Source organism: Pseudorca crassidens, chromosome 10, assembly GCF_039906515.1.
Source record: "Pseudorca crassidens isolate mPseCra1 chromosome 10, mPseCra1.hap1, whole genome shotgun sequence".
In the NCBI taxonomy this organism is placed as follows: domain Eukaryota; kingdom Metazoa; phylum Chordata; class Mammalia; order Artiodactyla; family Delphinidae; genus Pseudorca; species Pseudorca crassidens.
The window spans coordinates 50,636,579-50,653,251 of record NC_090305.1 but is presented as its reverse complement, the minus strand read 5'-3'; the positions used below and the strand labels follow the sequence as shown (position 1 = coordinate 50,653,251).

Below are 16,673 nucleotides of genomic sequence, written 5' to 3'. Positions count from 1 at the left end.
TGATCATTCTTCTAAAACATATGGCAAAGAAAATTCTAGAATCATATAAATATTGCTTTAGATTTTCTATACTCTTGGTGTTAAATCAGAAATAACAGACTTGAGAGTTCCCTGGAGGTCCAGTGGTTAGGACTCTGCGCTTCCACTGCAGGGGGCACAGGTTCTATCCCTGATCAAAGAACTAAGATCCTGCATGCCATGCAGCGCCCCCTCCCCCCAAAAAAAACAGACTTAAAAATATATAATTAATTCTGATACCACTTGGTAGCACACTTATCATTAAATGTCAATTTTTAATTAATTATGATTTTATACATATTTCAAAGTTTCCCTCAACACTACAAATATTATAGATATCGCACTTTTTATTCACAAAATTACAGGGTGATTCCCTCAATGTCAATATGATGCATATGTTATACATTTGCACCAAAGCCTACAAAAAAATCAAATTTTGAGAATTTGCTACTCTATAGTCACATGAATTTATACTGAGATGAAGAATCAGGATAACACCACCAGGGAAAATTTCCAAAGCTCTAACTTCTCAACATTCTATCAGCATCTGAAAGTCAATTTTCACCTTTTTCACTAGCTGACATTGTTAGTTCAGACTTTGCTCTGGGGCTCACGTGTTCCTGCAACATGCCATCCTCAATTACAAGGCAAATGACAGCAGCACTTGTCATGAATCCACAAAAATAACAGTGACGCAACTCAGAGCATCACAGAATCTTCCACTGGGAAGAAGTGACACCACCGGAAGGGCAAGGAATGCCTTTTCAACACTGAAAATGTTCTAATTTAATTAATTTAATTGTTATTTAGATAATGCCACTTTTTTTGTCTTTTTTGGAACCTCCTAGCTGCACTTACTTGTTCCCGCAGACATTTCCATGCTACTGTTTACTGGAGGAAAAATAAGAAAAATGTTTGTAGTAAATGTGCAAAACTGTTCTTATTAGCAATGGTTTCTACTTTAAGTCCCTCTTCTATACCAGCTACCAAGAGTCTCCAAATGAAGGGCCCAGGCAGATAGCGTTGTGTACAATACAGCAGGACCAGAGCTCTCCACTGGTAGCTTTGCACTGCGTGCTTCACACCAGGAGCCCGGGAGGACTCCGGTCTCAGTGCTCAAAGACACTGATGCCCCAACCAGACTTCCCTGTGTCTGCCAGCTCGGTCATACCCACTTCTACAGCGACAGTGTAATATGAAAAAGGGGTGGGTGGGCAGGGGTATGGAGACTGGGAAAACAAAAACAGGGAAGATCAGTGTCCCTTTCCCACCGTCTTCCCTTCAAGCCACACTTGAATTGACAAAACAAAGAAATTCCATAGCAGGAAAGATTTTCCCCCTAACAGTCCAGCAGCCTCTGGCTATGAAACCTCAAGATGAAGGCCAGGAACACCCTTTAGTCTTCTTAAAGGCCCCTCAGGTTAAGTATCTGGATTCTGTTTTGCACATAAAATGGAGACTCACAGAGGGGATATAACCCAGGCCTCTGATAAAAGGGCAGGCCCCAAATCTTCTTCCACAACCCGACCCCTCACCTGGGGCAGTGGCCTATTTCAGAGGACTTCAGCAAACAAGGTCCCGTGAGCTTCCAAAGTCACGGTGAAGCCTGAAAGAACCCTTGGACAAGAAGATTGTTGGTTTCAGAAGCATCGTTTTGAACAAGCAAAATTCAAAACTTCACATTTCTTGATCAGAAAGTAAAGCTAAATGATTCTGACCATGGAGAAAATTATTTTTAAAAAAAAAAAAGCAAAAGGACTGATTTGTCAGTTGGCTGAAAAGTACCTTCACAGAGAATAAACATCAAATATCAGGTCAGTCAGTAACAACAGAATCTTTTTATAAGCTCAAACTTACAAAACCCAGAAAGCACATCAATGAAGCAGATGTGCCTATTTCTGCTCTGCTTCTGGGTCACACACCACGGACTTCCCACAATCATTGTGCTACATTTGTACTCCTCTGTCCTATCAGCTTCCACTGGTAGTAACCACCTCGTTCACACCACATGTGCCCATTTCCCCAAAGCACCTATTTCTTGGACCTCAGATTCTGCAGATTGCTAGGTGTGAAAACTTCCTCTTCCACCCACATTACTTTAACCAAGATGAGGCCAGAAAGGGACAAGACTAAAAGTATACCAAAGCAGGAAATCGACTTATGCAAGAAGACATGCCAATTTTAGAAAAGCACTGCAATCTCCATTGTGGCCGTAATGTCTTAAATGAAAAGGCTTCACATTTACTTTATTTGGTAAAACTTCAAGACTGTCTTTTGCTACAAGCACAATCTCCCATTGATACCTAATAGAAAATCAGCCGTGTTATTACAGGAAACAGAAGGAATAAATGACAGCATGCCTGGGCCTCCCAGCAACACACCCCTGATTTATTTTCCCTCCGGTGTCCGTCTGGAACACAGTGGGCTACTTGCATCCTTACGAATGCTCCTCAATGCCTCTGGCCACACTAGCTCTACCAGTTCTTCCCCTCCACCTTGTAATAGTTCATAAAATTTAACAAAACACATGGACCACTTTGATAACACAGCAAGGGAATTATTTTTATATTGAGACCTTATTTACTTATTTCAAAGATTCAATCCTTGCTTAAATCACTCACATCTTTCTCAGGATAGCCTACAGAGCCAGTCTGAGTTCTGAGTTAAAACCAGTTCCACAATACAACTTTCTTCCTACCACCTTCACCAGACTGCCTCTGGCTAACCTTGGCTGAAATTCAAGTTCACCTTCAGAACAAAAATTTATCAAAATGAGGATATTAAGATAAATAATTAAGATATGTGTACTGTAGAGGCTGAAAGCAAACTCTAAAGGAGTCTCAAAAATATTCTGAACTATGGTAACACTGAAAAAAGTATAAACACTCCCTAGGTAAGCTCTGCTCCTACTCCTCCTGCAGCAATCCCACAAGGCTCCACCTTAAAAATGGTACTTTTTATGCTGTGCTCTCAGTGCTTGCCTACATCTCCAAATCTACTCGGCCCACATTTTCAAGTACCTGTTAGTAATTCCCAAGTCCCACCAGCATCAGAATTTCAACTTAAAATTTCTATAGTTTAGGGCTTCCCTGGTGGCGCAGTGGTTGAGAGTCCACCTGCCGATGCAGGGGACACGGGTTGGTGCCCCAGTCCGGGAAGATTCCACATGCCACAGAGCGGCTGGGCCTGTGAGCCATGGCCGCTGAGCCTGCGCGTTCGGATCCTGTGCTCAGCAACGGGAGAGGCCACAACAGTGAAAGGCCCGCGTACGGCAAAAAAAAAAAAAAAAAAAAAAAGTATAGTTTAAATCTTTATTCTGCCACCCCAGTGGTTATATTCTCCTTCTTAGCTTAAAAAAAAAAGCCAGCTTAGATTTATATAGTACACAGAAAAAGCACAATAAATATTTTCAGAAGAAAGGAAAAAGTGGTGGCAGAAGGGATCATTTTACAAACGCCATCACAGGCAGGAGCAGGCGTTATGAACCTGAGGCTTACAAAGCTCAAAGCAATCTTGCATCATCACCCAGCAAATCACTAGTCAAGTCAAACTCAAGCTCAATCTTCTGTCTTTATTTTCCATCTCCTACCTCTTATTTCCTTATCAAAGTTTACTTATTTAACATCACACTCAACTCTTGTTCTACCCAAAGTGCTCCCTGACCCCAGCACCTGAAAGCGAATTCTCCACCCTCTAACCCCATGGTGTTTCATGCACAAATGCTATGGCTCTAATCACACGTGGACTTAGAACACAGCACAGCACACTACCTACGAAATCTTCTCCTGCTAGATCAATGGTTGCTACAGACTGAACTGTGTCCCCACCACCACCATTTTCATGTCGAAGCCCTAAACCCAAAATGACTGTAGCTGGAGAGGTGATTAAAGTTAAATGAGCTCATATGGGTATAGCCCTAATCTGATAGGTGGCCTTGTAAAGAAGGGGAAGAACCAGTAGCCAAATCGGTCTGCACCTTGACTTCGAACTCCCAGCCTCCCAAACTGCGAGAAAATAAATGTTCACTGTTTAAGCCACCAAGTCTATGGAATGTTATTATGGCAGCTCAAGCAGACTAAGACAGGGTTTGGTACCAGAAGTTTTTGATTCTGGCTGCATCTAACAACCACACCTGAGAGGGCTTTTAAAAATTGTGATGTCTGGGTCCCACCCTAGACCAGTTAAAACAGAGATGCTGGGGTAACACCCAGGCATTGGTATTTTTAAAAGCTCCCCAAATAATTCCAATATCAGATTCTAGATTAAGAACCACTGCACGGGACTTCCCTGGTAGCACAGTGGTTGGGAATCCACCTGCCAATTCAGGGGACGTGTGTTCGAGCCCTGGTCTGGGAAGATCCCACATGCCACGGAGCAACTAAGCCCATGCACCACAACTACTGAGGCTGCACTCTAGAGCCTGCAAGCCACCACTACTGAGCCCGTGCGCCTAGAGCCCGTGCTCTAGAAGCCACCGCACCACAACAAAGAGTAGCCCCCGCTCACCACAACTAGCAAAGGCCCACGCGCAGCAATGAAGACCCAACGCAGCCAAAAATTTTAAAAATAAAATAAATACATTTTTAAAAAGAAAGAAAACAGGCGTATCATGCCAGACACCCAAGGGTTAAGGGGCATAGCCCAAGACCCCTTCCCTCACCTGGCTGTCCAGCCTAAGTGACTGGAAGACATTAAAAAAATTTAAAAAAAACACTGCACGAAACTTAAGTATAATGAGGTCAGAGACCATGTCTCATTAACCTCCATAACTCCAACTCCTAGCATATAGTAAACATGCAATAAAACTATTTAATAAATGACACATGTATTTAAATTTTCTATATTTGATAATCATTATACTAACAAATAGTTGAAAAAATATATTCATTCATTTGATATTCATTCTGTTAAACACTTATCAGGCACCTACTATGTACCAAGCAACATGCTAAGGACTGTTTATACACTGATGTACCTTATTCTGCAGCATAAACATTTAAAACTCTGTCTTTCCATTAATCATATTTAGTTAATTAACAAATCCTTTAATCTGGAAAACCTCCCAGTAACAGTTCTTTAGCAAAATCACAATGCAGGATAGTAAACACCACGTTCTTAAAAATGTTTTCCCTCAATCTCTTTACTTACGAATGTAAAAGTATAATGGGGGCTGGTGGGGGGAGAAGGTTAATTTGGGAATCAAATTTGGGCACATTTTGTGTGGCCCACTTCTATCAAGTCTAAGGTACTTGCGTTTTTGACATCTATACACCTAGACTTTCCTAAAAATATAGCATTAACACCCCTAGAGATAAATAACCATACTAATCAAGTCAATGAAACATGAACTTTCCGTGCTGAGTCAAGAACCCCTTGAGACCAGCTGGAAGTATTTAAAAACATACAAGTTTAAGGCTTGAAGCAGCCTCAACTTCTGATACATCTTACTCTCCCTGCCCCTCATCCTCAAATCTCAGATTATGCCATTCAGAATTCTTAAAGGACCTGAGGTTACTGGCAAAGTCTGAAACAAGTCAGTCCTACTCATTCCCAAATTCAATTCGGTGCTAAATGCGTAACAGTACAGTGCCTCCTGGGGCTGGTGGAGAATGTCTTGCAGTCTAGGTGTAATTAACTGGCCTATCCTTTCTAATCATCCTTTCGCTAATATAAAGGTATGGAACCATATGAAAGACATTTACTGGTCACCACGCAAGGAAATATTCCCATTTTCACATCAGATTTTTCTTCATCTCTCAAGTTATGTGATACATATAGACATACCCCGTCTATAGGTTTCATTCCATTTCTCAAGGAAAAAACTCTAGATTAGAATGAAAGAAACTCCATACCCAGGTTATTTGATATTTTGGTGGTTTTTAAAATTCCAAATATTAAAAAAAAATTTGCAAAACACTGGAGGGTGGTGACCATCAGGGAAAGCATCCTCTGAAATTAATTTTTTTAAAAAATGAACAAGACTTAGATAAGTGTGGGGGTGGGGCAGAAAGGGAAAAATTCCAAAAAGAAGGAATAGCATGTCAAATGGCCTAGATGAAAAACAAAAACAATTTGGCATGTTAGGTATATTTAAACTTTTTTACCACAACCCCGAGACACTTTACACCTGGACGCAGTACACACATCTATGTGTATTTATGTATGTGTGCAAGGGTATCCCTTCCTACCGGACCTGCCTACCTGATCCAAGCTCTCACTACCCAAACTAAGGTTCCTAACACTCACATAAGTTATTTTTAGGATGGAGCTGGTGTCCCTCCCGTGGCGGGGAACACAGGTACCTCCTGAAGGAGAGAACCTGAAGCATCACACCTGCAACCTTCCCAGCACCGCCCTGGGGCATGGGAGCACTTGGCGGTTTTCCTTCTCGGGGTCCCCTCCCCCTACCCCTGCAGCAGGCCTGGGCTGACAGGCATCACAAAGCCCAGTTCCCTTGCCTCCAAAGCAGGACAAGCCCTGCAGCACACCCTTACTCAGCCTCCTCCCCTCCTGCTCCTGTTCCCCTCCCTCCCTGGCAGGTTTTTCCTAAGAACACTCCATGAATAAATGATCTGCACATAAAACACCCAAGTGGTGCCCAAGTGCCCGAATCTCGTTCCTCAATACCGTGCCCAAGTAAAGGAACCACAGCTTGTCTGAGAAATGAGTAATTCTATGGCTGGGCCAGGGGAGGCCCTACAGAAGCCAGAGATATCTTGTGTGAGAAAAAAAAAAGGAAATGCTCAAAAAATGACGGGAGCACATCCCAAGGACCCAGAAGCTGGTTTGAACGAACTCTCACTGGCCAAATCTGAGAAAACGTGAGTACCAAAATAATTACACATGGTAACAAATGATGAACCATGGAGAAGATAGAAATTCATGAGTCCACACCAGTAACAAATCTGTAAGTTTCTTGTCTACAGCAAAATGTCAACAACCATCTAATAAACGTGGAGAGAGCACTGGAGGTAGAAAACCATCATTCTGTAACCATCATAGGAAAGACTGAATCAGGCAAAAATCAATGGAGGCTCAATTACTTATTAATTACAAGAGAGGAAAAAACATAGCAAAGAAATGGGACAAGACCTTGGCCGGGTGGTCAAAATTACAACCACCCACGAGGGACGGACCTCCCATGCCTCCAGGTGTGATGCCCCAATGCAGACGGTTCAGCTGAGATCTCGCTTGGGCTCTGAATAAAAGTCAGATCAACACACAATGAAGGAAAGTTCTACCTGTCACTCTTGCACTTGCGGTGTCTTCCTGTTATTCTTGGATAAAATTCAAACTCCACCAATGGGTTTAGGAGACATTGCATGATCACAGTCCAAACCCCACAGGGCCTCCAAAAACATCCCTCTTTGACTTCAATGCTTCTCTCTTTCCTGTGCTCTCTGCTAATGCCAGCGTTTTTAAATTTCGGAGAACAGAGGACTTCCCTGGCAGTCCAGTGGTTAAGAATCCGCCTTCCAATGCAGGGGACTTGGGTTAGATCCCTGGTCAGGCAACTAAGCTCGTGGGCCACAACTACTGAGCCCATGTGCTCTAGAGCCTGCTCGCCGCAATGAAAGATCCCGCATGCTGCAACGAAGATCCCACGTGCCGAAATAAATAAATTTCAGAGAACAGTTTCAGGTTGTTAATCTAATGAGACAAAAGCAATATATTTTCTAGTGCAAACATGATTTGAGCTTAGCAATGCATAAAACGTGGGAGTCAGATTTTTAGCTCTCAACTTGAATATAATTTGTGTGTAACCAGATACTGTGAAAACACAGAAGCAAAAAAATAAAAAATTTTCTAATCAACTACATTATAGTATTTTTCCATATTAATCACACAATGCTCAGAAAAAGAAAAAAAAAAGATTCTCCCAACCGTTTAGATGTCTAACTTGAAAAGCAGAATCTTCCAGTGACTGAGTGTGCTGGTATACCTAAAGCTCATCTACCTCCATCTCCTTGGGAACCACTAAAAGAACCCATGCAACCTAAGTATTCCAAGAGCCGCCATAATGCCATCCTCCCAAGATACACACATCTTACTCACGGATTCCCCTTATTCTTCCCCACGTTCTTCCCCTTATTAGACTTCTGGAAGAAAACACCCATGAAGGGAGACACACGCACACACTTACGGGAAATTCTCTCCTGCTGCCCCCACTGTGAATCCACCCTAATAGACGGGGCAGGGAAACTTCCTACCCTGCTCAAAGAGGAAAAGGTAGAAGAAAAACAGAGGAGAAGGGAATCTCTTCCAGTTGTTAGAAAAAGTAAGAAATCAAACTTCTCAGGCCCAGGTTCCTGTGAGTTGTCATCTGGGAATATAATCATGTCAGATGATTTCTCTGGACTCTGGAAGCAGCAAAGGCTTAACTGGGTGTCCTTTCAGGACAGCACTGGGCTGGACTTCCCATGACTGGGCTATTTTACAACTCGTTAGGGGCAGAGGTTAAATTCTAGAACTTTATCCAACAGAGATAGAAATAATATCTGACCAGTGGGAAAGATAATGCCCAAAATGACAGTTTATGGTCCTATTTAAATTAACCAGCTTTTATCTAAGCCAACAATCTATGACATATTCTAGCATCTACCTTCTCAATGCTTTCTGGAGTGTTTTTTACATTTTACTGGTTCCCTTACTAATTACTGAGTTGAAGAAAATCTTCAACACATATTCACTTTGTATTAGCATAAGTAATCATTCTACCTTTCTGGAAATTCTGCTTCAACAAGCACCACTTGTAACACCCTTTCTATAGGTGATCAATAAACAACCTCTAAAATTTCAATCACCTAAGCTTGACTGGAGTTTTAAAATAAATACAATACTTGCAGAAAGAGTTATAAATTGGTAAAGTTATAACTTGGAATAAGACTAACTGCTTAAGTCCTTTTATAGGAGAATGAACTATACTGTATATTTCTTGAATCATTACTATGTGATCAAAGGTCCTGTTTACAGCTACAGATGTAGGGAGAACTTCCCTAGGAGCAGGGAGATTAGGCTGATAAGAAAACAAAGCTGAAGATCAAGTCAATAAACCTGGGAGATTTCAGAGCTGTGTTTCTCCTCTGCATGTTAGAACTGCCCATGGACTATTTTAAACCGCCAGAGGCTTGGGCAAAGTAATTCTGAACATCTGCAAGTGCAAACAGCAACTAGTATTTTTTTTAAATTTCTCTCTCCCTCACACTTTCCCTGGGTGTTTTGGACTCTCCTCCAGCTTTTCTTCTTTGCACTCAAATAGTAAGAGAAAATAGGGAACGTAATTATGGCTGATAAGCTTCCAAAGACTGCTGGTATTGCCTCTACATTCACAGAAAGGAAAATTGCTTAAATAAAACTACATGTAAGTATGCAACCTGCATTTCATTGTTGGGTTCAGAATTTCTTGAGAAAAATGGACAGTTTGTTAAAATGGCAGTTAGTTAAAAGCCGCTGCCAAATGAAAATCAAACTTGTATGAAGATTTTTTAAAACCTAACATAAACCAATGAGAAAACAGATTTTGCTATATAAGCTTCATTTGGCATATCTACTCATCTCAGAAACATACCACTGTGTACTGTAAGAAGCAAGAGGAATATCAAAATATGAACCTATGTTTCAACCTATGAACTAAACAAAAATTAAGTTTAAAAAGAAAAAAGCTGACTTCAATACATTTGTGTCCTGATATTTAAACAAAGAAATATTTAAAAAATCGTCCTACTTGCTGAGTCCACTTTCTTACTTTCCATTCCAGTTTTGTTTCCATGTCTGCTTTCATCTGAATTTCCAATGAGCATCATGTTGTTAGACTGGACCATCACCAGCCACCCAGCTGAAGTCAAGAGCCTAGGAATTACTCTTCATGCCTCCCTTTCGCTCACCACTCTTATTCTATTCCACAGCAAGTCCTGTCAATTTCTCCTCCAAAACATCTTCCGAAGCTTTGTCTTTCTTTCCATGTCTTCCTAATACCAGCCCAGGCCAATACATACCAACATATCTGGCCTGGACTGCTGCTAACATCTTAACCTTCCTCTCAGGGCCCCTCTACAATGCTACCACTGCTATCAGGGTAGTAAAGGCATAAAGTATCATATTATGTCACTGCCCTCTTTAAAACCTTCCACACGTTTTTGATAACATCAGGAAAAGTCCAAATGCTTTCTTATCACCGCTCAAGCCCTGCAGCATCCAGGTTCTGCCTACCTTCCCAGCATCTTTCCTGACAGATCTCCTCCACACTCTGGCCCTCACTGCAATCAAATCATTTAAGCACTTGCACCTTGGAGCGCCTTAGCATACTGGTTCCTTACCTCTTTACAGGACTGCTTTCTCTGGTCCTTCAGATGCCAATTCACATGACACTTCCTCCTAGTGCTCTTCACTGACCCTTCCACCTAAAGTGGTCCTCGCTTTACCATCTACCTCTGTCACCGCTTATTTTCTTCACGTTTACCACAATCTGTAAAAGTGTGTAACGGGGAGAGAGGGGTGCTGCCTTCTTTCTTCCACCACTAGAACACAAGATCTAGACAGAGCAGGGACTTTCTGTCCTATACACTAGTTTCCTAGGGCCTAGAACATGACACGACACACAGTGAGGTGGCAACAAGTATCTGTTTACTCCATAAGGACTCAAACGGCGGCACGGCCGGCAGCACGGCCTGCAGCCCGGGCTGGACGTGGGATTCTGAGTCCCACCCGGACTCGGCTCCCCCAGCCACAAGACTTGTCAGCTACACGTCTATTTCCTTGTCCCTGAGTCACCAAAGGGGCTGTTTCACTTCTTGCTCTCCAAAGGTCGGAAGCCATTCCTCCTCCCACCGCCTTGAGTTTTCACATCCATAAAACGAAGGGAATGTCCTAAAGCCAATCAGCACTCTCCCCAGACCCGCAACTCTGCGAGCATCCTTCGCGCCGGATACCGCAGGGGACCCCTGAGGACGGCGTCGGAGGCGGGCACTGACGCCGCGCAGCACCAGGAGGGCGCGCCGAAGTCAAGGGGACGGGACCGGGAGTCCGGGGACACTTTCCAGAGAAACGGGCCCTCGTCCTGACCGGTGTGTTCAAGTCGGACCACAGATATTTAAAGGAGCCTGTGCCCCAAACTGTGCAAAGAGCATGATGACAAGGAAGCAGGCGCTAGAGGGGAAACGTCTGCAAGCCACAGTCGGACCACCATCCCCGAACCCTCCCGCCGAGGGCCGGCGGGCCGGGCGCCGGGGACGCGGGAGGGCGGGGCGGCCTCTGCGCCGCGCCACCTCCAGCCCGCCCCCTGCCCCACGCCCGCCGCACGCCCCCGAGGATCCGTAACCCCCGCCTCCCGCCCCGTACCTGTGGGGTCGAGGGCCATGTCCGCGCGCGGGAGGCGGCAGCCGCGTGGCCGCCCGCACAGGTGGGGCGGGGCTGGGCCCCACGTGAGATGCGGTGGGCGGCACGCGGGATCAGGAGGAGGAGCGCGGGGCCCTACGCAAAACTGGGCGGCCCCTACCCCTCTGATTTCCTGGTCGCGACTTCCGCCGCCCACTGCGCCTGCGCACACCTAACCCCGCGCTCAACCCCGACCCGAGTGAGAGAGGACTTGTTGGAGGGAAGGGCCGGGGAGGGCGCGTCGCTGCGCGCCCGGGGTCGGGGGGCCGCCTGGACCGCGCAGGCGCGCTGGGGACCAAAGGGAGTGCCTGCTGGCCCATCCTGTAAGTAGCGTGCCCGGGGGATGCGCGTCCCGGGGCGAGTCGGTTCAAGTCCAAGCCTCTCCCTGCACTCCCGCCTTCGAACCAAAGGAAACAGACTGCTCCTTTGTTTTTTCTTCGTTAACGTTCATTCATTCATAAGTGTCTATTTCATGCCTGCTAGGTTCCAGCCACGGTTCTGAATACTAGAGGGAAATAACTGGATAAAAATAAGGTCCTTAAGTCCCGAGGCGCACAGTGTTGGCGGGGAACCCGGGTATGGGCAGCACGCTGCTAAATGCGGCGAGCGGCACTTAAAGGTGGTGCAGCATCCTTGCACTGTGTGTAGCATCCTGATTCCGCGGCCCCCCCCCCGATCGGAAGCCTGTGCCACCCCTGGAGGTTACAATTAGGAAGTGGGCGTTAGGGGTACCTCTGTCTCGTGAAATGATACCCTCAGGGCGCACAGACCGACTTGGGTGATGCTACAAATCCCCACTCTGGCAATTAAAGCTGCATGTTTGTGAGAAAAAAATGAAGGAAGGTGATAGCCATCGTCCTCAAGAACCCCAACTGTCCCCTTCTCAGTAGAAGAAACTCTGAGTAGCAATGATGCTCATACCCACTCACCAACCAGCCTTCAGAAAGGCTCCCTTGTCGTATCTAGGTGTAGCTAGCTCCAGCCCCCGAAGGGTGAGGTGAAGGGTGAGGTGCGGATGGGGACAGATGCGGATGGGGACAGATGGGACAGATGTTAGAAAAACAAGGAGCAGCTGCTTCCCTGTGAGGGATTTAAAGCTTTCAAAACGATCCCCTCCCCACCTACACGCAGGCCCTTCTCCCCTGCTGCTGCTTCCGCCTGGTCAGTTGGCAGAGAAGCTGACGAGGTGGAGCAGGGCTGGGAAAGTGGGTCTCTGCTCAGCAGGTCTTCCGTTTAAGGGCCTATTTGGGCATAACGGCCCTTATTACAGCTGTAGAATGAGGTGCCAAGCTGGAGAATTAATGTTTCACTCAGCCAGGCAGGAAACTGGGTATGTTTATAAATGTGTTTAGAAGCACACCAAATTCATTCTGGAGGTGAAGAATTTAATGTAGAAAGTAACTCTTTTCGAGGAGATGAGGTGAGGTATAAAAACACAAGTCAGACACACTTAAGTAGTTAAACAAAATCTTCCTTATACAAACGGGTGTCATGGTAAAGGCGGATCCTTGGAAAGCATCAGAGACCTAAATGCCTCCACCTGAATCCTGCTTCATGACCCGTTAGCTTTCTAGGTTGGCTAAGTCCCAACGCTTCTCTTGACTTTAGTTTCTAATTTGCAAGGTTGTTGTGAGAAATAAATGTAATACCATTAACACTCTTTCAGTCATTCAAGGACCACTTCCACAGTTTTTGCCATCACTGAGTATCACTTGAACCATTATTATTTAATGTTTTTTTATTTAAATCAACTCACTTAAAAAAAGAAAAAACCTAAATGAATACTCTCTACTTTAGCCTTATCCTAAGCAAGAATATCTGTAAAATCATGGGTGGTGTGTGCCCCATAAATCAGTGTATGGTCAGGCCACTCAGAATGGCTGTTCTCTTGCTCTCTGTACATCCCCTGCCCAGCCAGTGCCTGCCTCACCTACACCCTACTCATATGACTGACCTTCCTATGTACTTGCCCCAGGCCCCAGGTCCTGCCCACTGTCTGCCATACACGGTGGGATGTTGGTCCAGTACCTTGCTTCAGACACGTAAGCTCTCTCATCCATTAAACCATTGATGTCTCTGTTGCCGACTCCAGGCAGACTCCTTTCTTGGGTCTTGAAGCTCTTCCTGCAACAGACTGCTAGACCATCACACTAGGAGCACTGGCAAAAACAGCACATCACTGCCTGGTACACAATAGCGCATTCCTCTCCTCCCTCATATGAAACTAGGTCGTGTGGGGGCAGTCTTTACAATCTGCATGGGAAAGAGAAGTCATTTTCTTTTAAGTTAAATCATAAAAAGGCAATTGGCAATTCAAAACAGAAGAAATTTCCTAAGGGATCACACTATGAATAGACAATTTGGGGGTGCTTACTGCCATAGGAGCAGAAGAGGGAGGAGGGTCCGTAGTCCTGGGAATGAGCAGCAATTGTTATCCAGCCACAATCCTGGGATTCAGGCATTGAGACCCTAACGGCCCCACAGTTGCTGTCACAGAAGATTGAGTGCCAGGACGGTTAGAAAAGACGTCAAAGATAAGGAGAAATTAAGGTTGGCCTTGAAAGATGGGTGGCAAGGGTAGGCAGAGAAGAAGGCTTACCATGCTAGAAGAATGAGCAGAAGTGTCTGGGGTTCGAGCTGTTCTTGAAGGGGCGTGGAAAAGGAGGGAGGGAAGAGAGAGAAGGACACAGGAGCAGGAGCGCAGGGGGAGCTCAAGGCTGCGCTGCGGCTCAGGGGTGGGCGACGCCCGAAACCATATTGATGAACATGGGGAAGCGAGGATGGTTATAAATAAGACTGAAAATATTAGAAAACCCAGATTCCCAAAGCCTTAAACATTAGGTTGCAGAGGATTTGAATGTGTTGTTATAAGCAGCTGAACGCTAACAAGTAGAAAAATGGCATTGTAGTCAAAGTGATGTTTTTCAAAGATTTTTCTGTAGGACAGATTTCAGGGGTGCGGAGAGAGATAGGAGTTGAGCAGAACAGTAAGGAGCCTATTGCAGTCGTTGAGGCAGAATCAGATGATAACCTGAACTGAGGTGTGTGAAATGTACAAAGAAAGGGTGAGTGTGAGAGTAATTGCAAAGGGAGAATCTATACTTCCTAATTGTACTTAGTAGAAAAGGAGTCGAGAAGGATTTCCAGGTGATTCCATTCCTTGACAAATGTGTACAGACCAATGAGAAAGTCATGGTGATTTATTCCTGAGGGTCAATCTGCCCTTGACCCTCATTACTGGGGAGCAATACTGAGACCAAGGGGAAGTCAGGGAGAAGATGCAGGACACAAGGGAGCGAGGACAGCAGCTGAACCATGGCAGAGCATGTGAGGTGTGTAGACTAAACGTCTGTGTACGTGCATATATTTATGTATACATATATATTTATTTTTTAGTCTAATAGCCAAGGAATGTGCAAGTACAAACAAATATCTTGTTTATCAAGTCAATTCTGACTGGATCTAGCATTCCTTTTTTTTTTTTTTTTCCCCCCCCGGTACGCGGGCCTCTCACTGTTGTGGCCTCTCCCGTTGCGGACCACAGGCTCCAGACGCGCAGGCTCAGCGGCCATGGCTCACGGGCCCAGCCGCTCCGTGGCATGTGGGGTCTTCCCGGACCTGGGCACGAACCCGCATCCCCTGCATCGGCAGGCGGACTCTCAACCACTGCGCCACCAGGGAAGCCCTAGCATTCCTTTTTGCTCTAAGTTGAAATCCAGTTATTGTTTTGAAATTGAAATGGTTAGTCAGCCCTGGCTTGCTTCTAACTCCGCCTAGCTTCTGAATCAAAGACGATACCTTTTTGTGTGTGTGATTTTTTTTAATTGAAGTACAGTTGATTTACAACATTGTTTTAATTTCTGCTATACAGCAAAGTGATTCAGTTATACATTCTCTTTTAATATTCTTCTCCATTATGGTTTATCATAGGATACTGAATACAGTTCTCTGTGCTATCAGTAGGACCTTGTTGTTTATCCATTCCATATATAGTAGCATACATCTGCTAACCCCAAACTCCTACTCCATCCCTCCCCCAACACACTCCCCCTTGGCAACCACCAGTCTGTTCTCTATGTCTGTGATTCTGTTTCTGTTTTGCACGTAGGTTCATTTGTGTCATATTTTAGATCCTACATATAAGTGGTATCATACGGTATTTGTGTTTCTCTTTCTGACTTACTTCACTTAGTATGACAATCTCTAGTTTCATCTATGTTGCTGCAAATGGCATTATTTCCTTTTTTATGGCTGAGTGGTATTCCATTGTATATATGTACCACATCTTCTTTATCCGTTAATCTGTTGATGGACATTTAGGTTGTTTCCATGAAAGACCATACTTTTTAATCCACCTATAGCTCTGCTCTGCCCGATCTTTGAGCCATTGAGAATTAAATTTGGAAGAATATTAGAAGCCCTGTTCCTACCAGTAGACAGACTTTGGAACTAGTTCTTGGTTAGAGGATCTCTATCTGAGGGTCGCTGGTGGCCCTGTCTGCTTTCTGAGCTGTGATTTAGCTCCCAGAACACCACAGCCTGTGCCCTCTCCAATTTGAATGGCCTGAAGTCCAGGTTGGTACTTGTACTATTCACTAGGGCTGCCATTACAAAGTACCACAGGCTGGGTGGCTTTAACAACAGACATTTATATTCTTACAGTTGGAGGCTAGAAGCCCAAGATCAAGGTGCTGGCAGGGTTGGCTTCTGCTGAGGCCTCTCTTCCTGGCTGTAGATGCTATCTTCTCCCTGTGTCTTCACATGGTCTTCCCTCAATCTATGTCTGTGTCCAAATTTCCTTTTCTCATCAGGAGACCAGTCGTATTGGATTAGGGCCCACCCTAATGAACTTCCTTTAACTTAATTACCTCTTGAAAGACCATATCTCCAAATAAAGTCACATTCTGAGGTACTGGGACTCAGGAATTCAACATATTAATTTGGTGGGGATACAATTCAACCCATAACAGCTCTTCCCTGAATCCCAAATTACTTGGCTGGAGCCCTGACAACCTGACCTAGTGTTAGCCTCTCCCCAGAGGAATATACTTTGTCCCTGTTTCGCTGGTGGTTAAATAGGACCCCTTTCACTCAGGATCAGCCCTCTGAGCCACTTCAGAGCTCCTGTCCGCCCCTCATTGCCCATATCCAACTGATCACAACTTCCACTCAACCTTTATTTCTTCTACAACCACACTGTCATCACTCTTAGTCCAAGATCACATTTGCAGAGATGATGACAACAGCTTTCTACCTCGCTTTCTGTCCTCAGGCCTTTCCTC

The 16,673-nt window shown here is 44.8% G+C and overlaps 1 protein-coding gene and 1 long non-coding RNA gene across 10 annotated transcripts in view; one reads left to right on the top strand and one right to left on the bottom strand.

Moving 5' to 3' along the window:
- CMC1 (C-X9-C motif containing 1) overlaps positions 1-16,673 on the bottom strand; it is a 130,000-nt gene that overhangs the window by 65,343 nt on the left and 47,984 nt on the right. The window contains exon 1 of one of the 6 annotated variants that reach the window (XM_067753560.1): positions 11,356-11,525. The exons of 1 other annotated variant lie outside the window; for it this stretch is intronic. In XM_067753560.1, coding sequence (XP_067609661.1) covers positions 11,356-11,374 — 19 coding nt within the window. In that variant the 5' untranslated portion in view covers positions 11,375-11,525. Of the gene's footprint in view, positions 1-11,355; positions 11,526-16,673 lie in introns of those variants that run through there. 4 more of the 6 variants (XM_067753566.1, XM_067753565.1, XM_067753563.1 and 1 more) reach the window with 4 other exon arrangements.
- The window catches only part of LOC137232183 (uncharacterized), a 70,816-nt gene continuing 65,686 nt past the window's right edge, over positions 11,544-16,673 (top strand). For all 4 annotated transcript variants that reach the window (XR_010946896.1, XR_010946898.1, XR_010946897.1 and 1 more), the window contains exon 1: positions 11,544-11,714. This is a non-coding gene — a long non-coding RNA (uncharacterized lncRNA). The remainder of the gene's footprint in view (positions 11,715-16,673) is intronic.